The sequence below is a fragment of the Vicugna pacos genome, chromosome 23, assembly GCF_048564905.1.
Source record: "Vicugna pacos chromosome 23, VicPac4, whole genome shotgun sequence".
In the NCBI taxonomy this organism is placed as follows: Eukaryota; Metazoa; Chordata; class Mammalia; order Artiodactyla; family Camelidae; genus Vicugna; species Vicugna pacos.
In genome coordinates this window covers 2,059,176-2,083,413 of record NC_133009.1, presented here as the reverse complement: position 1 = coordinate 2,083,413, position 24,238 = coordinate 2,059,176, and the positions used below count along the sequence as shown (strand labels likewise).

Below are 24,238 nucleotides of genomic sequence, written 5' to 3'. Positions count from 1 at the left end.
ATAACCCTGCAGACAGGGCCAAGTTGGCTGGCTGGCCGAGCCTCAGTTTCCCTTCTGTGGAACAGGGGATGGGACGGCGCCTGCTCACAGGGTCTCTGTGAAGCTAGAGATGGTGCTGCTGTGGTGCTGGGGAGAGCCCTCCTGGTCTTCCTTACCTGGGAAGTGGCCGGAGGGCCCTGGGCGCGGCTCTTAGCCCCATCCTGAGGGCCGATGGTGCCTGTCTAGCTGGGCAGGCTGCTGGTCCCTGCGGCCCTGACAGTGGCAGCTACACGGCTTGGTGAAGGATGGGACAACTCCCCTTCCCAGTCACCCTGGCCCATCGTCCCCCACCACGCACACTGGGCTGGCTCCCTCTTTCCTTCCTGCCTCCTCTTGTCTCTGCTTCCCACTACCCGGTGTCCCTCTCTTGTCACCTCCTGTCCCTCTCTAGGACTTGACCCCCACCCTTCTCTCACTCACACGCTGTCTCTCCCTGCGTGTGTCTTTCTCTGCCTCTCCCCCCAGACCCTCAGGCCCTGAGCTCAGGTCTAGCCCTGTCCAGGGCCACAGGGCCACAGGGCCACATCTCTCCCAGCCCTCCCACCCTCACAGTGAAGTTCCAGCCCCAGCCCTGCTCACAGTGGAGGAGCCTGGTTACGGAGCTGCTCCTGCTGGCATTTACTGCTGCATCGCTGTTCCCCCCACCTCCCGGGCAGTGCAACAGTCTCACCTTGACCTGTTTGTGGCCCAGACTGGACCCCAGAGCTGCTGCAGGGCTGGCTGCCTCCCCCACCTGGAAGGAGGGCCCCGTGGGCTCCAGGGACAGCTGGCACAGAGTGGAGTGGACTCTTTCTATACCCAACACCTTCTCCCTGGCAGTGGTGGCGCCCCGCCCACCTCAGAGTCAGGAGGCTGTGGGAGGATGAATGGCGCTCACGGGGCTCACTGAGAGCACTGTCGCCCTCAGCCCCCCTCAGGGTCTGCCTGGAGCCGGGGCTGCCAGGCAGCTGACGCGGGGCGGGGGCACGGGCCTGGTCAGTGCAGGGCCTCTTGCTGGACGCCCATGGCCCCCCCCTGCACCTCATCCTTTCCTCACCATGAGACACGGCCACTTCATTCTGGTCTCACGACCAGACACCCCTGTGACAGACAGGCCCCACATGCCCAGTGAGTGTTTACAGACTGAAGCAGCACAGCCATCACTAGATCTAGACACAGGCTGTACCCAACAACCAGGAGGAGCCCTGGGGCCCCTGTGGTCACTGCTGCCCTGAAGGGGTAACCTTTCATCTGCCCTGTCATCTTAGTTCCTGCTGGTTTGTGAGTTGTGTGCCCGTGAATCACTGCGTGCCCTCAAGAGGGTGTGACCACTGATCCTCCAGGAAGCAGACACTGACACAGAGAGAACGGTGACAGATTCATTAGGGGTGACAACAGGAGAGACCAGAGGGGGCAGCAGGATGGAGTAGGAAAACATTTGGGCCTTAATGCACCTCTGACATCTCTTAACACATCATTGCCACAGTTGAGAGGCCTCTTCAGGTGTCAAATAGACTGTGCTGTAAGGCAAAAAGAGTTATTTTAATAGGACCTTATTTTTTCCCGATTTTGTCTTCTCTAATGTACGTATGGCCTCTGACGGACACTGTAGTCTGTGTGTGCATGTCCATGTCTATACAGAATGAAAATAATTACTTTCACATCTCAGACACAGATCTCAAAATGTGCACATTCTCATTGTTATATTTCCTTCTTTAACTAGTAGGACCTAAGATTTAATAGAAGAAAGGGATCTTTCACCTTATCTTTAAAGCAGAGAATGGTAAGCTCTGGGCCTGAGCTCTTACATCTTCAGTTTAAATTTAATGGACTTCCTGAGGTTTCTTTTGATGATACTGTGTGCAGACACTTTCTTTTAAACTATGAGAATGCTGAGTGAGAAATATGTCCCAGTCATTTTGCAAAACAATGTGTGTGCTTGACCCGACCCTCCTCACAATGACGTCAGGGACCAGCATTACCCCCGGCTCACAGACAACGCTGAGACCCTGTGGGGGCCCCACTGAGTCTTGGTGTTAGGGGATGAACTGCAAGAACTCAAAGAATCAGGAATCGGATCTTGTGACATAAACGTACAGATGCCAAGCTGACAGTGGGCATGGTGACAGGAGGGAGCAGGGGTGTGAGGACAGGGGTCCTACAGGGGGTCTCCTGATCACCCCTGACTTCCCCCAAAGAACCTGCCTCATGCTGAAGGGCAAGGCACCTGTTCAGCTGATCTAAATCCTGCCTGCACTTTTCAAATAACTGGGGCAAAAGAAAACTTCAGCCACACAAAATATCCTGAAAAAACCAATCTAAATTTCAGTTTCTCTGATATCCAGAGATTTCATCCAGACCCAGAACTTTCAGAAACCCAAGAGAACAATCATCTTTATATGAGGTTGTGAACTGAGGCTTTCTGGAGGCACTGGGTTCTGAAGGGGATACGTCCATGGCTGCACTGAGTCCCCTGAACACACACGTGGCTCTGAGTGGACCTCACGCTGCATTCACACGGCCCGCCTGAACTGCCCGCCCTGCCGGGAGTGACGTTCCAGCTCCATCTGAGTGAACCCAACAAACGCCCACTGGGCAGCCCCTCAATTTCTTTCTTCCCCTCCACACCCTCCTATTCACTCCTGGGTGGCTCATGTGTCCCTCTTCTGCACTCTGAGGCCCTGCACGGGCACATCTGCTATGGTGACAAGCTGTCTGTTGTGAATGTCTCTCTCCCTCACTCGCTCCCTCCCTCACCCCTCGAAGCAACCCCATGAGCCCCTGAAGTTAGGGGTGTGCTTCACCCCTCACAGAGCACATCACATGGTCCATGCAAGAGGCACATCTGCCAAACTGGGACTTCAAATTCATTTGATATTCTGTCAAAAGTCTCTTTTGTTCTATACAAGAGACACCTGTTTCCCAGGTCAGGACAGGGAAATGACACAGTCCATCAGATGTGTGTGCTGAGAAGCTAGACAGATGTCACAATGTCCCAAGTCAGATTTCCTCAGGCATCGCAAGGCCCTGGAGTGCCATCTCCCCTTCTGCAAAGACTCGACAAGGGAGCAGAAGCACATGCTCTCATCTTACCGAGCTAAGTAACTTGTGCCGGTGACTGAGACCACAGAGGCCACAAGGGAGGTGGGGGTGGCGGTGATGAATAGCAATCGGTGATGGGTGTCCCAGGGGGCAAGGTACACCAGGTGGTCCTGGACAAGCACTGGGACGTCTGGAATTCACTGTGACCTGCAGACAGAAGAGAGAGCTGTGTTGGATGACAGACAAAAGGAAAAACACCTACAGAACCTGAAACCCAATGCAGCAGCTGTCAGCACCGGGCACCCTCCCCTCCACCGGGTGCCCAGACAGCAGCACAGGGCCACACACTCGACCTTGGGGATAGAACACTGTTGCCACACGATACCGCCTGTGTCTGTAAGTGGAGGAAGGCGAGAGTCCTACGACTGAGACGATGTACAGAGGTTCCAGCAAATTGATAAAGTAGGACCTCCCAAACAGGAAGCCTCTCTGTGCAGGACAACCCACACTGATAACTTCCCCAGCTCCACAGAAGCATGGTCAGCATGAACCAGAAACACAGAGAAAGAAAGGAAGTGAAGGCCTGGTTTTCCACACATAGAATCAGAGCCGCACCTGAGTACTTGCACTGTCTGCAGGACCCTGCCAGACCCTTTCTACTCCCTGCACACAAAGGGCCCTCCTCCGCCCCGCAGGAGCTGCCCCTGGGCGCAATGAGCTCTGAGGAGCTGGGCATCCCGGAGTCCTGTGGGGGAGCTGGCAAAGTGCTTCTGAGGGGACAAGGCTGTCCTCAGAAGGGAGTCAGGCTCTGCTACAATCATCCTTATTCTCAGGGATATCTGGATTTTAAGTTTGCTAGGAAAAGCACACTATGTTTGTCCTATGGGAAAGGGAAGGGGGAAGTCTCAATCCTGCAAATAACACCAACGGAATTTTAGCTCATGTGGAAAATCCAATGGTGTGTTATGAGACAGAGAAGCAACTCTGACAGCTTCCAGGGCAGAACCGACCCAGCGCGGGATGGAGGACATGATGCCAGGACTGTGGTGCAAATTGGTCCTGCAGGGAAGTAGGCATTTTCACTGCGGGCTCTTTCCCTTCCAGCCTCTATTCCCTACTACAAATGCACCATCTCTGAGAGTCAGGCTTTTCTGCCCAAGAATACAACTGGAGGCAGCGGGGAAGGCACCTTTACCTCCCCAGAAGAGACAGTGATGGGCTGTGATATTTACCACACCCAGGAAGACTCAAAGTTGCACAAACCACACGGTGTAAGGCTGGAGGAGTGGTTTTGCTCAGTTTTCAGTTACAAGGAATTGAATGGGCTTTCTACAAAGGAGAATCCCCAGCCTGAGCCAGGAAACCATTCAAACAATGACAACAGGAACCGGTCTCAGTGACCCAGAAGCAATCCCAAGTGAAGGAGGTAAAAAGGAGTCAGCCGAGCCAGGAGGAGTCAGTATGGAGCAAGGGCCCACAATTCTTATGCTATTCTAAGAAACACACAGTCAAAGCTTGAGGTCCTCAGCACTCATGCAGTCCCTCGCTGATGGCTTCTGCAAGCAACACTCAAGGTGACTGGCTGAGAGGAAAGCCAATGTACCCTGCACAAGAGTTTGACTTTGAAAACAAAACGACATGCCAGATCCGAAACACAACACACAGCCTGCAGACGAGGCCAAAGAGGATGCTGCGAAAACAAAAAGAATACATATCCGAGAAAGACTTCCACCAAACAACACATCTCAATTTATCTGGGACTCCATGGTGGCCTCAGGTGGGCGGGAGCTACCAGGGGACACCAGAGCAGCACGAGGTTCTGCATTGGAAAAAAACCACAGAAAAGGATGGAGGATTAGGCTTTCCTGTGAAGACACTGCTGAAGCGAAACAAAACCTTTGCGCCTGCCTGCCTGCCTGCCTGCCTGCCTGCCTGCCTTCCCCGTATCACACTCGTTTCTTGGAGGAACTGGATGCTGACCCCAGGAACTCCTGCATGCTAAGCCTGCATTCTGTCTACTGCTGAGCTACATATACCCTCCCCGCCCCCAGAGCACACTAGTTTCTAGGCACAGAGGAACAAGGAATGCCATCCACGTTCACTAACTTACCCGGTGTATAATAAGCTCCGTGTGCTCCAGCAGAAGAGGTCAGCGTGTTATGATCTGTTAGCTCCCATGGAGCCGTTTCTACAGTCCCAGTAGCGTCTTCCGGTTTGTTAAGTTTGGGCTCAGTCGCCCCTTCCTAGGAACACAAAACAAGATAAAACAAGAACCAAACTTCAGAAACCGTCGTGTTCATACGCTTGGTCGGTCGGTCGGTCGGTCGGTCAGGTAGACACCAGTTATTTACCGTAGCTATCAGAACATAAGCCCTATCCTGGGAGAAGCTGGTGGTACAAATAAAAGGCAGATTCTCCTCTCTGTTCTGCCAGAGGCACAGGATCCATGAAAACAAGTCAGCACAGAAAAGTTTCAACAGCTCTACAACTGAGGTGAACGGGTACAGTAATGCCACAAAGGACAGGAGAGTCCGCTGCACGTGGATAGCTCAGGGAATGCTGGGAAGACCGCACTGTTTTAAAAAAAGAGAGATCCAGTGCAGAGGGGGGATGTGGAGGGGCTCTGGGGAAGGGCAGCCTGAGTAAAAGGAGCAGGTGGGAAACAGCGTAAGGCATTAAGGAAACTAGAACACTGTTACTGGCGGTGGAATGGGAAGACAAAACATGCTGCCTTCAAAATGAACCACCACTGAATTAATTTCAAGTGAGGACGGCTAAAACAAGAACCAACTCCAAGATACACCTAACTTTCCCAGGGATGAATTTCTTTTCAATATCCTCTGATAAACTGTAACGGAAAGACCCTGAAAGAAAGAATTCACATACAGACACTGGTTTCACTAGGTGAGTCTGGAAAATTAACACAAGTGCACTATCCAGTCCTACGGCATTAAGCACAGAATCACATCCTAAATTGTAAGTTAAAAATGTAAGTCAAAAATTCTCATCAGCAGATGCAAACGTGAAAATGCACACTCACACCAACCCCCGGTTTAGGTTTCAGAATCCCCTGATACTTACACAGTCACACAAGGACATTAACAACAAGAGACAGTACCTCCTCAGAGGAAGACTCCCCTCCTTCCTCTTCTGCAAAGTGGCGCACTGACATACCACCTGTAAAATGTAGTTACAGGTACATTAATGAGAATATTCACGAATGCAAATTACAACCACCACCTGCGTCTATCTCCGTCCGTGGATATGTCAAAACAAAAGTGGCAGAAAAGAATTTCAAAGAGTTAGAACATTTTTCTGAAAAAAAACAAAACAAAACAAAACAAAAACAAAACAAAACAAAACAAAACAAAACAAAACAAAAGCTTAAGTCACGGTTGGGATAGATTTGAAACCAAGCAGTAAGAGGAAAACACGTAAGAAGAATGGATATCGAAGTCGGGTTTGCGCACTATGTACTTCTAACATTTGAAGTTCGTTCCTGTTTTTGTTTTTTCTTTTCTTCCTTCTTTAAGTGGAGGTACCGGGAATGAGCACACGGAATTCGGCATGCTAAGCAAGCATTCTATCTACCACTAACCTATATCCTTCCCCGAGTAAACTAGCTTCTCGGCATAGATAAAGTAAAATACAAAAAAACTCTTTCACCGTTCACTACCTTACAAAACATGTTACTTTGCTGAAGCGCGGAAGACCTTTGAGGCTTTCTTCCCCGTATCACACTAAGTCTCACATCAGACCGAGTGGGAGACAGGTCTCAGGGACCCTTGACTGAAGAGACCACAGGCCACGGGTTCGGGTGTTTCTTCCATAACCGATCATCGGCTGTGGAAGGTCAGGGCTCCATTCGCAGCAGACAGTGACAGGGGCGGGCTTCTCCTCCAGGGAGCCCGGGACGTGGTCTCTGTTGAAGCCCCGTGTGCAGAACTGACACGTCTGCCCTCCGTCAGAGGACCCTCTTTCCCTCTACAAGAGACACCTCCCTCCCCAGGGCAGGACGGGGAAGACGCGGCCCATCAAGTGCGTCTGCTAAGGGACCAGAGGGACGCGGCCGTGAGCCCAGTCAGGGCCGCCCGTGCACGGGGAAGCCCCGGAGAGCGACCTGCCCTTCTTCTGCAGTGACTCAAGGAAGAAACAGAGGACTATGCATTCCTCTTACCGAGCGGAGCAGCTGGCGGTGGGGGGCGAGGCGGCACGGGGCACCAAGGGGGAACAGGTGCAGGTGCCCAGCTGGGCGACGACGGGCCGCACGCGGGGCAGGCCACGCAGACTGGTCCTGGGAAAGGTTGGGGCCCTCCGGCCCACGGGGTGGCCTGCAGGACAGAAGGGAGAGCTGGGTTGGATGACAGACAAAAGCGCCAACTCCGACAAGAGCCGAAACCCAACGCGGCAGCAGCTGTCGGCACCGGGCACCCTCCCCTCCACTGGGTGCCCAGACGGCCGCCAGGCGCCATGCACTCCATCAGCCCTGGGGTCTGCCTGCGGCCCAGGCTGCACAGGAGGCCTTGGGGACAAAACACTGTTGTCACACGTCACTGTGATCACAGGGCATCCTTGTCCCAGAATATCAAATCCATAGGCAATGGCTGGAAATTATTTTTCTAATGGAAAATGGTAGTTCCATAGATAAATTCAATACAAAATGATTACTGGAACACAAATGGAAAAAATTACTTACCTGGGCTTCCTCTGCCTCCTGAGCCGGGAAGGCGGTGCCATTCCTAACAGGGGCACCACAAGGCCCTGAATCTGTAAAGGGAGAGGAGTGCTTAAGACGGATTCTCTCTGACAGAGGCCGTGCGGGGGAAGCAGGAGCCGAGCCCTCCATGCCCTCCTCTAGGAGCTCTCACTGTCGCCCACGCCGCAGACTCTTCACAGAGGCCACAGGTCTCCCTCACGCCTCAGGTGACCCCGAGGACAAGGGGAGACTGGACCCCTTGCCCGTGATGAGGACACCACAAAGCCTTGATTCTGGTGTTTTCATAGCTAATCACCCTGGACGGGGGCTCAGGGCTCAGATCCCTGTGAACCAGCACTGACACAAGGGACTCACAGCACACTTCAGGGCAAATCAGTCTGTACACAGGTTATACATTAAAGTAAGAAGAGTCTTTCATAGGAAGAGTATCCAACAACCCCTGACTGTGAGCTCCACCTCTTCCTCCTCAGCCTGTTGGTAAACTGTTAAAAGCCTTCTGCCTGACAAGACATGTCTTGTATAAGTGACAAGATGTCATGTAAACATTTATGAAAGAAGTGGCCTCAATGACTCATTTTGTAATCATTGGCAAAAGAATGGTGAATTACATGGAGAAGCTGGTGGGAGACTTTAGAGTTACATGTTACCTCTGGGAGAGGGAGGCTATGCAGTCATGTCACTCACTAACTGGCTACTTTAGGTCACTGTGCAAGCTTTTTTATAAGAATGAAGGGACCTACAAAATTAGTGAAGGCCTGCTGCCTTAAAGCAGATCTTGAATAGAATATTTATCCACCAAGGCAAATAAAGAAAAATGTTTTTCTCGTTATGACATACTGCCTTCATTCTAAAACGTCATCCATGTTATTTTCCTGAAATGAGAAGGAAATTCAGCCTTCAACACCGTGTCCAGGCAGGAAGAGGGGGCTGACGCTCACGTCTTCTAGTGCACAGAAACCAGCCATGCCAGCCACGCCAGCCAAGCAAGAGCCTGGGACGCGGCCCGCAGTCCCTGGAGGGGCGTGAGCTCCACCACTCACAGGGGACAGAGCCCTGCTGGCTGGTGGCCCGTGAAGAAAACAGCATCTTGTCACCCAGCTGTGAACCTGTTCCCCGCAGTGAGTGTGTGGTGTGGTGTCCAGGAAATCTGACAACTACCCCCGGGGAAAAGCAGCCCACTGGGCGGCTCCTGCTGCAGAAATGGAGCTGCTGCACTTCACAGTGCGCTCCTTACCTCTCAGGGGAGGGTGCAGCCTGTACGGTCCTCCTGGGGTGGGCTCCTGCCTCATGTATTCCTCTGCCTGCCTCCGTCTGCAGATTGCATCCAATCTTAAAGAAAAAGAATGGCTTCAATACGAATTACACCACCAATTCTTCTACTAGGCACAAAACAACCAGTCCTTAAAAATCTCAAAACACCCGTAAAAATGTGTCAAAATTCTGTACCTCTGTTTCAGGTGGGTAACTTCCCTTCGCTGGTCAGAATTGTCCCTTCGAAGGTCAGAATTGTCCCTTCACAGGTCAGAGTTGTCCCTCTCCAATTCCTGAGCCCTGAGCTGTGGGAGAAAAACACATCCACGTTCAGTTGTGGCCGACTGCACAAAGGGAAGGAAGGAAACAAATTCTTACCGAGCTGTCTTGGGCCTTCTTCTCGGCAAGAGCGACCTGAAAAAGTCAACACATCAAGAAACACCCCATGGCGAGGGGTTCTCAAGGCCACAGTAACCGTCTGCATCAGGTTCTCAGGACTCGGTGTGTCAGGAGGAAGGCAGGTTACCTGGTGTCTCCAAGTGATCTCTGCTTCCCGCATTTGAACGTGACATTCTTCAAGCCTTATCCTATGAGTTACAAATTGTTCCATCAGAGAAGACACAATGCTGGGTATGCTGTTAAGTAACCTGCCCCAGTCCACGTTATCTGCACTGCACACTCACACACATCATCTCACCGCTCAAGACACACTGCACACGGCTGCAGAAGCACAGCAGGTACAAAGCTATCGCTGCAGCCACTCCTTCCGTCACCGTTACTAAATGCCTGCCGGGTTCTGCGCTGACACAATTCCTCCTCCCATTCTCGGCATTTCCCTCACGTGTCCTGTGCTGAGCATATTTCATCACAAAGCTTGATTCTTCCTTTCCTTACATCCTGACCCTACTTCTTACACCTGGGTCTCCCCAGCAGCACAGGCATGTTTATTGGTCCGACTGACGCTACACTAAACTGCTGTCCTCAGGGTGAGAACGGTTTATAGCACCTTCAGAAACATCTCTGTGAACCGTCTCTCCTGTCAGTCTGGCCAGCACTGGGGACCAGGAAATTCTTAGTAAGTTAATACTTTTTAAAGTTAAACATTTAACTTAACATGTGTAAAACTTAACACTTTTCCTCCTGTGTAAAGCCATGTATACAAATGTCTTTTGTTTGGGTCGGTTTATGATATTGTGTCTAAACATTTTAGAAAAGTTTTCAAAAAATCCAACAGGTGTTTTCAGAGCCGCAGGTGCGGAGGAGCTGAACTCACTTGTACTCTCTTGCCTCCTCTTCAGCCAATTTTGCCTTCTCTGCTGCCAGAAGCCGCTGCTTTCCCACCAGCTCACATCCATTCATGTCCACCTTCCTGAGAGGGGAAAGAAACTCTGAAATTCTGCCAGTTTCCCTCCCAGAAACTGGAAGGGAAGAATTCAATGTTCCTTTCGCCCTTCCCCATAAACGTTCAGGCTGATAAATACACAGGAAAGAATTAAAGTACCCCCACTAATAAACATGAAAAAACTACACTCAGTCCTCTGGCAAGTGCTTGGTATCTGGGCTTCCCTTCAGCGTCCCCACCCCTACTCATTTGTGCATAAAGTAAACACACAGGAAAAGCCCATGTGAGGTGTGCTCTGCACCCCCCCTAGGCTCAGGATCCTGTGCCTGGGGCAGCGCGAGCTCACTGTGTTTCAACGTGGGAATCAGGGTCTGACCAAGTCATCACAACCAAACACATTAGGGTAAAGCAAGCATTCATGACTTGTTTGATTTCTCCCAGAGAGCCCAGATTTCAGTCAAAACCTGGAGCAAAACCTGATCCTTTAGGAAATATAAGGAAATGTTTGTTTTTGAAAGCAGGTTAATGGGTGTGACGTCCATGACCTCTCCCTGAGAATGACAGGAAACTCTGGACAAATTAAAAAATCCATGATTGAATGTACCAAATTGCTAACAAGCCAGGAAGGGACATGAGGCCAAGACGGAGAAGAATAAAGCCCAGGACTGGGCCCACCTTCCCCGGAGATCACCCAGTAACTGCAGAGGAAACCACTGAGATACAGGGCAGCCTGGCAGCCGGTGCCCCCTACGCACGGGCACCGCAGTCAGGCAGCTGGAGCTCACGGTCTGTCAGCGAAGGTGATCCCTAGAAAGACCCGCAGGCCTTAGCTGGGATCCACGAGAGCTACATGCCAGAAACAAAGGTGGACAGGAGACACACGGGCCTCACGAGGGCTGGCTGCACTGACTGATCTCAGCTGCTAACTGGGTTAACAGGATGCAGCGCTGCTGGCACCCTGACCACCTGCCAGCTGTAACGCCCACCTTCTCTGCAGCAAGTTAACCTCACACGAGGCCTCAAATTTTCTCTATTTTCTACCAAATGTCTACAGTTTATTAAAAATGATAGACACATGGCAGGTCATGACACTTTGATGTGGCTGAAACCTAAGGACAATAAAAATGGACCTAGGGGGATCCAGATAATGAAGTGACTAAATCTGGTCCAAGAACCCGCTAAAATCTCAAACTAAATACAAACAAGACTCTGGTAACCAGTTAGAATGAACATAAGCAGCAGATTACAGAAATCAAGGTCAAGAAATAAATGCACATCTGTACTGATTGAATATGGTAAAGGAATACGGTGGTAAGTATTCTGAAATATATTACAATATCCACATAACTCCACACATTCATTCACACATTGTCATAATTAACACAGGAACGTCTTACCCTTCGGTGTCCATAGTTCTCTGTCTACTGATTTCATCAAGGACACGTACTTTCTTCACCTGTTCTTGGAAACGATCTTCCTCATGTTCTTGCAGAGATCCCGATGCAGCATGCTGGTCTTGCATTTTCTTTTTACCCTCTATAAACATAAAACAACTGGCTTTGTGTGTGCACATGTGCACTCAAGAGCTTGGCTGTGCTGGGGAGTGGAGAAAGGAGAGAATTCTGAAGGCAGGAATCCACTTTTTACCTTCCCAGTGCAAATTCATTGCTATTACAGGCATGTTTCATTTTATTGCCCTCCCTGGTAATGCATATTTTTAAACAATTGAAGATTTGTAACAACCCTGAGTACAGCAATTCCATTGGTGACATTTTTTTCTGGCAGCATTTGCTCATTTCTTATCTCTGTGTCACATTTTGGTAGTTCCTAAAATATTTCGTTCTTTATCATTTTAATTAAAACAGGAATGACATTCCTTTAAGGCAAGGCCTAATTCAGCAGAAGTCCCTAATTCTCAGCAATTCTATAAATCCTGAGAGAGGTGAAGAGGCTTCAGAAGAAAAGTGTGAAGCCAGCAGGGGTTGGCCCATGAAGTTTAAGGCAAGATTCCATCTCCACTGCATACTTATGCAAGGTAAGGCAGGAAGAGCTGACCCAGAGGCTGCTGCAAGTGCTCCAGGAGATGAAGCTAAGACAGCTAATGAAGGTGGCTGCACTAAACAACAGGTTTTCAATGCAGAGAACTGCAAGGGGAGGCCATCCAGCATTGTCACAGCTGGAGAGGAGTCAGCGCCTGGCATCAAGGCTTCTTCAATGGATAGGCTGATTTTCCCGTTAGCGGCTAACAAAGCCAATATTCATTTAACATTATGAAAATCCTATGTCCCATGAGTATCAAGTGAAATCTACTCTGTGCTCTATATATAGAACAAAGCCTGAATGACAGCACATTTACAACATCAATATTTTAGTCTATTGTTGAGACCTACTGCTCAGAAAACAAAAAACACAAAAAAAATTTCTTTCAAAATATTACTGCTCACGGACAATGCACAAGTCATCCAGGAGCTCTGATGGAGATGCATGAGATGAATGCTGTTTCCATGCTTAACACGACATCTATTCTGCAGCCCATGGATCAGGAGTAATTATGACTTTCAAGTCTTATTATTTAAGAAATACATTTTGGAAGGCTTTAGCTGCCATAGACAGTGATAACACTGATGGGTCTGGGCAAATGAATGGAAAATTTTCTGGAAAGGATTCACCATTTTACAGGCCATTAACAACATTTGTGATTCATGGGAAGAAGTCAAAATATCAACATGAACTGGGGTTTGGAAGGAATTGATTCCAATCCTGATGTGTGACTTTGAGGGGCTCAAGACTTCAGTGCAGGAAGGAGCTGCAGATGTGCTGAAAATAGCAGGAGAACTAGAGTTACAAGTGGAGCCTGAAGATATGACCGATTGGCTGCAACCTCATGATAAATGTGCATGAATGAGGAGCTGCTTCTTATGGACAAGCAAAGAAATTGGTTTCTTGAGATGGAATCTACTGGTGAAGATGCTGTGAAGAAGGCTGAAATAACAAAGGACTTAGAAGAGCATATGAACTTAGCTGATAAATTACCGCAGGGTTTGAGAGGACTGACTCCAATTTGGAAAGTTCTACTGTATGTAAAATGTGTCAAATTTCCTGCGACAGAGGACTTGGTCCTGAAAGGAAGAGAGAATCCTGTCACAAACTTCATTGTGGTCTTATGTTAAGAAATTGCAAAAGCCACACCGATCTTCAGCAACTGCCACAATGACCAGTCAGCAGCCAACAACATTAATTCAAGACCATCCACCAAAGTGACTGTAACTCAATAAAAAAAAAGACCATCCACCAACAAGAAGATTGCACCTCACTAAAGGCTCTAATGATGGATAGCAGTTTTTAGTAATAAAGATTATTTTCATTAAGTTATGAACATTGGGGTTTTCAGACACAGTGGTATTGCTCACTTAATAGACTACAGTATAGTGTAAACTTAACTGTTATTTGCACTGGAAAACCAAAAAAAAATTATTTGACTCTATTATGTTTATTTTATTCTAGGGGTCTAGAACTGAAGCCTCAACATCTCCCAGGAAGCCTGTATGTAAGGTTTTCTTCCCGACAAGCAACATACCTTCCAGGCTGCAGTCCCCAGTCGTCACAGCTCGCTGCATCGAACCCTCAGATCTGGTCTTCGAAACACCTGGCTGTAAGATAGACGTGAGAAGACATTCAAGAAGTACTGATCCACAGCAATGTGAACATACCTAACATGAGAGGAATTGTACGCTTGGAATCAGCTAAGATGGGCCATCTGCTTTACGTGCATTACAGCACAATTAAACACTGACACAGTGATGCTCGGTTCTCTGAGGTAAGCATCTCTGGGAGTGACTAACATTCCTTACTCTCTTCTTGCTGCTGAGCTGAACGTCCTCCTGCACATGCATTTCTTCAGATTTCACTGTGGCTTCACAGACATGAGATTTATTAAGAGCAATTTCAGCTTAAAACATTCTCATTGATGACTAAATTCCCAAGAAAAATAATTTGAGTAGATATCAACATTTAATCTTATAAGACATGAGATTGTTGTTCCTTATGAAAGCTAATGTGTACAGTGGAAATCCTGCTGCAACTGAGGCATTTACCTCAAATTCCTGAAGTGTTCATTGAAACAGCACCTTTCAAGTTCTCTGGAGATGTTCCTTTTTCCAGTATCTCCACACAGGACAGAAATAAAGTATGCACTAAGATTTCAATGAAAACTCAGGCTGATATGCTTAAAAAGTGTAATTTTTTTTCCCAGAAACAAAGTATTTTGTTAGCTGCAAAACAAACCTTAGAAAATAAATATATTAGCCCTGGTACATGTCCAAAGACTTTGGTGAGCATTCTCTCCAGAAGATATTAAGGCAGTGAAATGATTCTGAACATACAAATTTTATAAAGAAAGGAAATCAAGTGTTATACGTTCCCTTACACATGCTTGAAAGCATCTGGGACTTTCCCTGAATTTCAGTTTGGGGTTGAAGACAGTGCTCCATTTGACAGTTTACAGCAGACAGGGCCTCTTCTTTCAAGTTCTAGCACCGGGCGTCCTAGCAGCTCGTTCTGACCCTTTGCATTTTGCATTTCCTTCTTCAGCTGGTCCTCTTCCATTGCCAGCCTGCCAATCTCTTCCAGAAAGTCTTGGTTTGTTCTGATGGGCAGTTGCTTCTCTTCAAACCTTTTGGAATCCTGTCCTTTCTCAGCCAGTATCCACAACTACCTCTAAGTTTCCTGTGATGGCAGCTGATCCAGGTTGAGCCCAGGACAAATGTCAAGCCCACAAAGAAATGCGGAAAAAAGAAACCTCCAGGCACAGATATTTCGTCGCCTCCACAGGCTTCCTCCTCACTGGACAATGGAGGGCACAACTGGACAACAAGGGGAAGCAAGGGTGGGAAACTGCTCATGTCAAAGAGCTCACAAATGAATGTCCCTGGTGAAATATAAACAAAGTTTACCCAAATTCACATGGAAAATTCTCTGTTTAACATCAACAGGGCAAGGAGCTGTGCACCTAGCCTAGTAACTTCCTTCACCTCTCAGGTATTTCCTGGCATCTTCTGTGTATCTTGGAGGGCAGTGTGAGTGGTGAGAAAACCCTCTAGGCTGTGAAAATAAGACATATTTCCTAGTCTCTGAAATAGAAAAAGTCACAGAGGTTTTAGTCCATGAAATTCTGGGTCATTGTTCACAGGGAGGTTCCGCTCCTGGGCTCTCACACTCTGCTGTGGCCAAAAGCAGGAGGAGCAGGAGCGCGCAGCTCGCCCAGGGCACAAAAAGCCTCAGAAGCCCGGCTATGGTCAACGTGGCAACTCTTACCAAGTGTGGACTCTTGGCATCCCTTACTGCCTGCAGCTTAGCTTGAGCAATCTGAATGATGTCATTCAAACGTTCATCCACCCTCTCAATGGTTTTCAAGTTCTCCTTCAACGAAACATTGAATTAGTAACAATTACTCATTACTTTTATTTCTGTTTTCAGAATGTAATCTAACAAGAGAAGAGGTTCGTACCTTAAACTTCAATGATTTCTCAGAGAGCATCTTTTGCCTGATGGTCTCCTCTAAGCATTTCTTTGCGTTGTTGGTCTATGCAACAATACAATGAAGGAAACCGAATTACAAATACTAATTACACTGCTAGCTGAACCTATCTTGTGTGTGACCCCTTCCACTAATACAGAAAGTGGTGCTTTACATCTATGACACTTGCTTTATTTTTTTACTGAGATACAGTCAGTTACAATGTGTCAATTTTCTGGTGTACAGCATGTTTCAGTCACATACATATATACACCTATGTTTGTCTTCACATTCTTTTTCATTATAGATTACAAGATATCAAGTAGAGTTCCCTGTGCTCTACAGAAGAAATTTGTTTGGGTTTTTTTTTTTTGAGGTTTTTTTTTTTTTTTTTTTTTTTATCTAGGACACTTGCTTTGAACCTAGACCTCTTATGGAACACATGGAACAGGACAGTAGGATGAAAGAAAAAGAGAGCCAAATAACTGAACTACCAGAGGGGGGAGGAACTGAAGGTGAAATCTCACACACACACACACACACAAAAATAGCAAAAAGACAAGGATACCTTCTGCACCCAAGCAGATATATTTTCTGCAAGTTCTCTGTTTTCGTTCTCCAAATTCTTGATCTGCTCAGTCATCTGCTTTAAATTAACTAAAAGGAGATGAAGTAATTTCTCATATTGGCAAGAAAACCCAGTAGAATAGAATTATCATGATTTATTAGCAGTAGAGACATGTCTGGCTGGCACTATGAGTATAATTAACTTTTTAGCTTTACTACTGTGCCTAAAGGAAGCAAATCTTAGTGGCATTCTAAATGTTAGATCATTGAGATTCCTAGTTTAGTTTTTTTCAAAGATGCAGAAACACAATAAAAAGTCTTCCCCTAAATTCTCTCCCAGCTATAAGCACCATTCTTAGAAAATTCAATCATTCAAATACTTCTGACATCACCAGAGATGAAAAAGAAAAACCAAGCATCCTGTCCCCTTAACATTCTCTCCTCCAATTACTAAGGTAAGTAAACATGCCCCTGCTTAAAAAAAAAGAAAAAAAAATAGAACCCTTATCCCACGCAGGTTCACCCCACAGCCAGGCCCTATCTGCAGCACCACAGAAGGCAAGTTCAAAACATCGCCTGACTGGGCCTGCACAGGTCTCCAGTGTCTTCCTGCTGCCTGGCAGATCATCTTTCATGAAAACCATGCTGGGGGCCCTGAAGGACAAGGTCGCTGTAATTAAACACTTTGGTACCATGTGGGCTTCCCCACCTAGTCACTGGAGGACCTGGATAACACACAGGCCCTAAATGACAAGCTTTTCCATCGCCAGGATGAGAATGTTACCATCACTGCTTCAGGAAAGCAGCACACGTAAAACAGCCAGTCACAGGCGACTCCACATGTGAAGTTCTAGAACGCAGCCCTCAGAACCAGACTCCTCTCTCAGGCATCTAAGTCCCTCATCTGACCACACAGTGCACACGCATCTTCTCTCTGCCCAGCGGGGACGTTCTGATGCTGAGATCCCTCTTCTCAGCACCAGCCCTTCTGCATCATCAGTCACCAACAGCAGCCCTTGAGGGCCTACTGAGCTCCGGGCAGCCACGCTGCCCACCACGCACAGCCCCACTCAGTCAGCAGAGTGTGAAGCCTGCACAGAAAGCATCATCCTCAGGCTGAATCACTTCCATTAAGTCCCCACTGCCATGAATGGCTCCCTTCACTTCTGAGTCACAGCCTATGGTTTCCTCTCTGCTGTGACACACACTGCCTGGCTACATCTGCATCCCTCCCTCAGCCTGGAGAGTCCTGACAGGCTCAAGTAGTGTTTCAGCATCTTTACTTTTCACCAAGAGCCAGCTCATGTTATGGACTCACTCTGAACATTACACTCTTCTCATCACCTGCTTCTTAAAGGTTGCTACGCAAAATTAAACTCATCCTAGTCTCCCTACTCCTGTGACTCTCCTGGCCTCTTGGCTCAATAGATGCCAACTTCCTCTATGATGTCATTTAGACACCATCGCAGGAGTAAAATTTTCAAGAGTTGAGAAGTCAGTTAGACATCAGAAGTCATTGTGTTTACTCTTAGTTGAATTAAAATCCACATCGAATCCTGGTATTGAGAAAATATTACAAAGGAAACTAAACCCTAATATCTTACCTTGACACACTGGAGGCTTTACCTAGGAGAGGAAGAAACATTAAATTTGAAGTCAAAACATGTAATTAGTAAATCTATAATTTCTAATAAACTATCAAAACAGTAATCCATTGAAATCACAATTATCACTTTGGTTCAGCATAACAATTAATATGATTAAAGATCAGGAAAAATCAGAATTTCCTACTTAAGGCATGATCTTTCACTCACCATTTCTGATAGTACACTGGTAAGTAATTTATTTTAGAACAAAAGATCTGCTTACATTCTATTAAATAAACATCACTGTATTCAATTTTCATAATGCATATTCATATTTAACAACACTGAACTATATTATTTTCATGATGTGTTGTTGTAATGCATCATTTATCTAATTTTTTTTTTTTGGTCAGACCAAACATCCACACTTAAGTCCAGAACCTGGATTGTTGTGTAACCTTCAAAAGAGAGAGAGAGACAGAGAGGAGAAAACTAAAAGAAAAATAAAGGCAAAATCTTTATACTAAGATTAAAATGCACCCCTTTCATTCAATGAAAGGTTTTCTGAAATCTTATAGAGTTGACTGTTGAATTGATAAGCAATTGTAACATATGTCGTAAGATTTTTCAAGACCACTAAAAACAAATGGACATCAAATGAGACATCAGACGAGAACGAAAGTGAGCAATGGCTGTAGTAAAAGCACACGTAGCAGCAGGACAGACAGCGACCATTTTCAAGAAGCGAACGTGCTTCTTGACTCAGAGACAAGTCATCATCTGAGTAACAGTTCAGTAAAACCCAGGCAGGACTCCACTTTAATACCATGTAAAGACACATTACCCTGACCCTTAACACATTATTTCTTCATTCAAAACTTTAAGTGATGATCAGAGACTAAGGCCAGCCCCTAACCTTGCCAAGATATTGGAATATCATCACAGTGTCGAAGCTCCAGTGGCAATAATGTGGCAATAGAAGAATGCATCCACGGAGGGCAAACAGAAAACCACAGATGTTCCCTTAACTTCACACTTGCTCGGGAACACTGAGCTTCCCTGTCCCGTCACCCAACACACAGGCAGGGGCAGGTGGAGAGATAGATGGGCTCACCAAATACTTAACCTTCCTGTTTTGTTATTGAAGAGAAGAGTTTATAAATTGCCATTATCTCATTGAGAATATACTGTTGTCTTGCTCAATGAGTTCTTACTATAAAGATTTTGCAACAAATTTCCATTTCAAAACTAATTTGTGTTCAAGTTAGTAATCTAAAAGGAAACAAAGAAAAGACTCCTGGATTCTGGCCCAGGCAGGCAAATAAAATGTCCAGTGACTATAAAAATTCCTATTAGGTGTGATTAAAAAGACAGTGTCAGGTACTTTAGTAATACTCACAGCAAAGACGGTCCTCCAGACGAATAAGAGGAAACTAGAAACTCCCCAGGAGGCAGCAAGAAGAATAAGCTTCCACAGAAGTTCATAAACATCAGACCCAGGGTGGAAAAGGAGAACGAAAGTGTGAAGGATCTGAAAAGATATTGGATATAATGAGGAACCTCAAAGACATTCACAGTGTATATGTCACAGAGAATCATCTTTAGAAACCCTCAACCACATCCTCAAATAGCTCCACAGAGAGGCGAGAAGGGACACTTGAGTTCAAAGGAGCTCTTGGGAGTGTGGGCATGTTTACTGCCTTCATTTGGTAATAGTTTCACTGCTGCACACATGCGTCAAATACCTGATACCCAAAATATTAGAGATTTGACTTTGCTGACAGGCACATTGCAAATATTTTTAAAATAGTTAGCAAAACTTAACTTATGAATGTAGAAGCCAACTTGAAATTGAAAATAAGCAAACACAAACCTACAGGGCATGGGACGCCTCCATCTTCTATTGTATGTTCATGAAGTACCTGGACAAACCCCTATGAAATGTCTCCAAAAATACACCCAACATGTATGGGGAAAGAGCAATGAAGATATGTTAAAATACAGAGAGATGTACAGAGATGTATTTCTACATTTATAGACTGGACATGAGTGAGTAAGCAGACCAGCTCTTAGAATAATGTCAAAATTACTATTCCAACAAAAATTAATGATATATTTCAGCCCAACTATCTAAAAACCATGGAGGTATTCTTCAATATTCACTTTGGTTCTGAACCAGAGCATGTAATGTCAGACTTCTGAAATAAATAAGGATTTGTATAACACAGTTTTAATCATATTATACAAGATTACTCAAAAAATGAAGTTACACGAAAAGAGAACTCAAAATAATCAGTACAAATAATTTACATGCATATTTCACAGTACTGCACCTATGTCCATTAACAGCACCAAGAAAATTAATTTGTATTTCTGGAATGTACAGTCACCAAAACAAAAGCCAAACACAGTTTTGTAAAAACTAGATTCATAAGTATTATAGGAGGGAATAAATGCACAATGTAATTTGTACTTTATCTAGACACCAAGTTTCAATCTTGTGCAAATAAAACCTCTCTAGAAAGCAGCCTCTGAAATCAGTAACACTGTCATTGTCAGCTCTCACAGTTGGGGTCAGTAAAATGTGTGCTGGTGGAAAACATGCACTGTCTTTGCATAGCTGCCGTCTGAGAGAGCAGTGGGTCTCAGCACAAAGGAGAGACACGCAGATCAAAGGCACAAAAACAAACACCATCTAGTCGCTAACTGGTAAAACCCCCTCTGCCGTGGGCATGCTTGTTACACACGGCACTGTCTGAGCGCTGACGTCAGCAGCTGCCCCCTACCTAGAGTCTATCCATCAGGGCCAATGGACTCAGGTTCTGTCAGCGGCCATGAGCAACGGTGGAGAAGGACAAGTTAGTTTATCCAAATGCTCAAAGATGTGGTAGGGAAAGAAGGCTAACTAATCTGTGAGAACTCAGCCTCATTCCCTTTGAGGGAAAAAAATCCCAACAAAGATGACCTAGAAACGCCCTCCTTAGTAGGCTCAAAGACACAGAACAGACTCTTCTTTGGGTGGAGTGTTCATTTGGCATTGATTCTGCTTCAGTGCAAGGATTGTTCCTGACACTCAGTTTTTCCAGGTCCGTAAGAATCTGGTGGAAGCCTGTCAGAACAAACCCACTTAAATCCATGAGGTGTTCTCAGTCTTTCTCTTTTAGGGTGTGGAGGTGATTTTTCCTGACACAATAAAAATTTCACAGCATGTATCTGAATTTTCTTTATATTTGGACAATTCTAAGGACATGAAGGACACTTTCTGCTTTGGGGAAATCAACATTCTTTACAAGGACACGTCACTAAAAAGACAACTCGTCCACCTCCTGGTCACATCCCTCCTGAGCATTTCCTCATTGTAAACATCACAGCAGGTTGCAGCCACTGATTTTCACATCAGCTCGGCTCTTGGCTCTTGGGGCTCCCCCATCGACCTAGCTGGACACAGTCCCTGGGGTCAGCCTCCAAGATGAAAAGGAAAGGGATAACTAAGAATTTGCTAGAAGTCCAATAAAAATAAAAGCAAAAATAAAGAAATGGGACCTAATTAAACTTGGAAGCTTTTGCATAGCAATGGAAACCATAAGCAAAACAAAAAGACAACCTACAGAACGGGAGAAAATTTTTGCAAAACATGAAACTGACAAGGGCTTAATTGCCAGAATATATAAACAAATCATACAACTAAATAAGAAAAAAAAAACTCAATCCAAAAATGGGCAGAAGACCTAAACAAGCAATTGTCCAGTGAAGACATACAAATGGCTAACAGGCACATGAAAAAATGCTCATTATCACTGATTATCAGAGAAATGCAAATCAAAACTACAATGAGATATCACCTCACACAAGTCAGAATGGCCATCATTCAAAAGTTCACAAAAGACAAATGTTGGAGAGGCTGTGGAGAAAAGGGAACTCTCCTACACCGCTGGAGGGAATGCAGGTTGGTGCAGCCACTGTGCAAAACAGTTTGGAGATTCCTCAAAAGACTAGGAATAGACTTACTATATGACCTAATAATCCCACTCCTGGGCATATGTCCAGAAGGAACCCTATTTCAAAAAGACACCTGCACCCCAATGTTCATACCTGCACTATTTACAATAGCCAAGACATGGAAACTGCCTAAATGTCCATCAACAGATGACTGGATAAAGAGGAGGTGGTATATTTATACAATGCAATACTATTTGGCCATAAAAAAACAATATGCCATTTGCAGGAACATGGATGTCCCTAGAGAATGTCACTCTAAGTGAAGTAAGCCAAAAAGAGAAAGAAAAATACCATATGAGATTGCTCATATGTGGAATCCAAAAAAAAAAAAGACCATAAATACAAAACAGAAACAGACTCACAGACACAGAATACAAACCTGCAGTTGCCAAGTGGCTGAGGGGTGGGAAGGGACAGATTGGGAGTTTGAAATTTGTAGATACTGACAGGCATATGCAGAATAGATAAACAAGATTATACTGTATAGCACAGGGAAATATATACAAGATCTTGTGGTAGTTCACAGAGAAAAAAATTCTGACAGTGAATATATGTATGTTCATATATAACTGAAAAACTGTGCTCTACACTAGAATTTGACACACTATTGTAAAATGACTATAACTCAATAAAAAATGTAAAAAAAAAAGAAGCTGTGGTATATTTTATACAATGGACTACTACTCAGCCATAAAATTGATTAAATGATGCCATTTGCAGCAACAGGGAATGGATGGACCTGGAGAATGTCATTCTAAGTGCAGTAGTCAGAAAGGAAAAGAAAAATATCATATGATATCACTTACATGTGGAATCAAAAAAAAAAACACAAACTTATTTACAAAACAGAAACAGACTTACAGCATAGAAAACAAACTTATGGTCACCAGAGGAGAAGGGAGTGGGAAGGGAAAAATTGGAAGTTTGAGATTCATGGATACTAATCTATATAGGTAGACAACAACTAGTTTACACTGTACAGCACAGGGAACTCTATTTAACATCTTGTAGTAATTTATGGTAAAAAAAAAGAATATGAAAATGAATATATGTATTTTCCTATATGACTGAAGCATTCTGTTGTACACGAGAAATGGACAACATGGTAAACTGACTATACTTCAATAAAAATATTTTAAAATTTATAGGGCTATTGAATATTTTTGTTACATTAAAATTTCTGAAAAGAATACACTTCAAAGAAAAAACAGTTGCTGTAAATTAACAAACCAGAAAGCACAGAGCACAGATGACATTTCCCTGTTTAACAGACCAGCACCAACCCAGTGCTGAGACCCCACTGCTCCCAGGACTGCCAGACGTCACCACCAGGAAGGGTGCACGCACAGGAGAGCGCATCACACGGGGACGGGACCGGAACACGCACAACTTGAAGCAGGATCCTGACAAGCTTTCCGGGAGCCAGTCTCACTATGACTTTCAGTAAATAAGAGTTTCTCGCTTTTTAAAAAACTGCTTTACTGAGATATAATTCACCCATTCCCCCATTTTAGACATACAACTCAATGGCTTTTAGGATGTTCACACTTCCTTCTTTGATGCAATAAAGTAACTATTTCAGGTTTCATCCTGTCAACCTGCTGTTTGGTCCAAGAGGTCCTGATAGGACTCAGATCTTGAGGACGCCGGTGGCCAGGGCCGCTCTCGGCTGGTCAAGAAACCTGTCCTGAGAGCCTCAGGCTTCACCAACAATGTGTTCCCATCAAGGACCCCATGAGAAAGCAGCTATTTAACCACAGTGTGAAAGAGCCCAGGAAAAAGGAGGACACCTGATGCCCGATGTTTACTCACATTTGTAATTTCATATCCAGTACACCCCAGCACGTGGGACCAGACCATCTCCATCACCTCCATGTCCTGGTCCTCTCAGGGCCCTGAGGTCCCCAGGCAGGAGGGGGGGAGGGGAGGGGAGGGGAGGGGAGGGGAGGGGAGGGGGATGGAGGGAGGGAGTGTGACAGGAAGAGGGGTTGGGCACTTGGAAGGAGAAGAAGGGGGGGTCACAGAAAGGATGAGGGCCAATCAAGCTCTTGAGGGGAGAAGAAGGGTTCAGTCGGGTCAGGAGGTCAGGAGGTCAGCAGGTCAGGAAAACAAACAGCAGGCAAGCGGACTCTCAGGAGCAGCTGGAGGGGACAAGATGTCTCCCTCCAAGCCTTCTCCTGTCTGAAAGCTGCCTTAGCAAC

At 45.9% G+C, this 24,238-nt stretch overlaps 1 protein-coding gene and 1 long non-coding RNA gene across 3 annotated transcripts; both read right to left on the bottom strand.

The window, feature by feature from the left end:
* Positions 1-1,383: 1,383 nt before the first annotated feature.
* On the bottom strand, positions 1,384-7,431 carry LOC116278919 (uncharacterized). The gene is made up of 5 exons (XR_012063369.1): positions 7,238-7,431; positions 6,179-6,237; positions 5,171-5,303; positions 3,112-3,267; positions 1,384-1,538 (listed from the first exon to the last, which is right to left on the bottom strand). It is a non-coding gene; the product is annotated as an uncharacterized lncRNA (long non-coding RNA).
* Positions 7,432-9,046: 1,615 nt separating this feature from the next.
* Positions 9,047-23,937, bottom strand: LOC140688667 (uncharacterized). Of its 2 annotated transcripts, XM_072948272.1 has the most exons (13): positions 23,850-23,937; positions 19,438-19,569; positions 18,057-18,078; positions 16,454-16,542; positions 15,877-15,951; positions 15,684-15,788; positions 13,948-14,020; positions 11,768-11,906; positions 10,302-10,397; positions 9,555-9,615; positions 9,407-9,442; positions 9,224-9,333; positions 9,047-9,106 (listed from the first exon to the last, which is right to left on the bottom strand). In XM_072948272.1, exons 1-12 carry the CDS (start codon positions 23,910-23,912, stop codon positions 9,292-9,294), a joined length of 933 nt encoding a protein of 310 aa, XP_072804373.1. In that variant the 5' UTR covers positions 23,913-23,937; the 3' UTR covers positions 9,047-9,106; positions 9,224-9,291. The 2 variants fall into 2 exon arrangements, with proteins under 2 accessions (XP_072804373.1, XP_072804374.1); XM_072948273.1 differs by lacking the exon at positions 15,684-15,788.
* Positions 23,938-24,238: the final 301 nt, after the last annotated feature.

Bases quoted from the DNA above. Each gene is read 5' to 3' on its own strand.
- LOC140688667 (XM_072948272.1), bottom strand. From the start codon at position 23,912: ATGGAGGTGATGGAGATGGTCTGGTCCCACGTGCTGGGGTGTACTGGA. The intron at 19,570-23,849 runs GTGAGTAAACAT...ATATCTTTTCAG, and splicing joins CTGGATATGAAATTACAAAT to ATCCTTCACACTTTCGTTCT. The intron at 14,021-15,683 runs GTAAGAGTTGCC...TCTATCTTACAG, and splicing joins ATGCCAAGAGTCCACACTTG to CCAGGTGTTTCGAAGACCAG.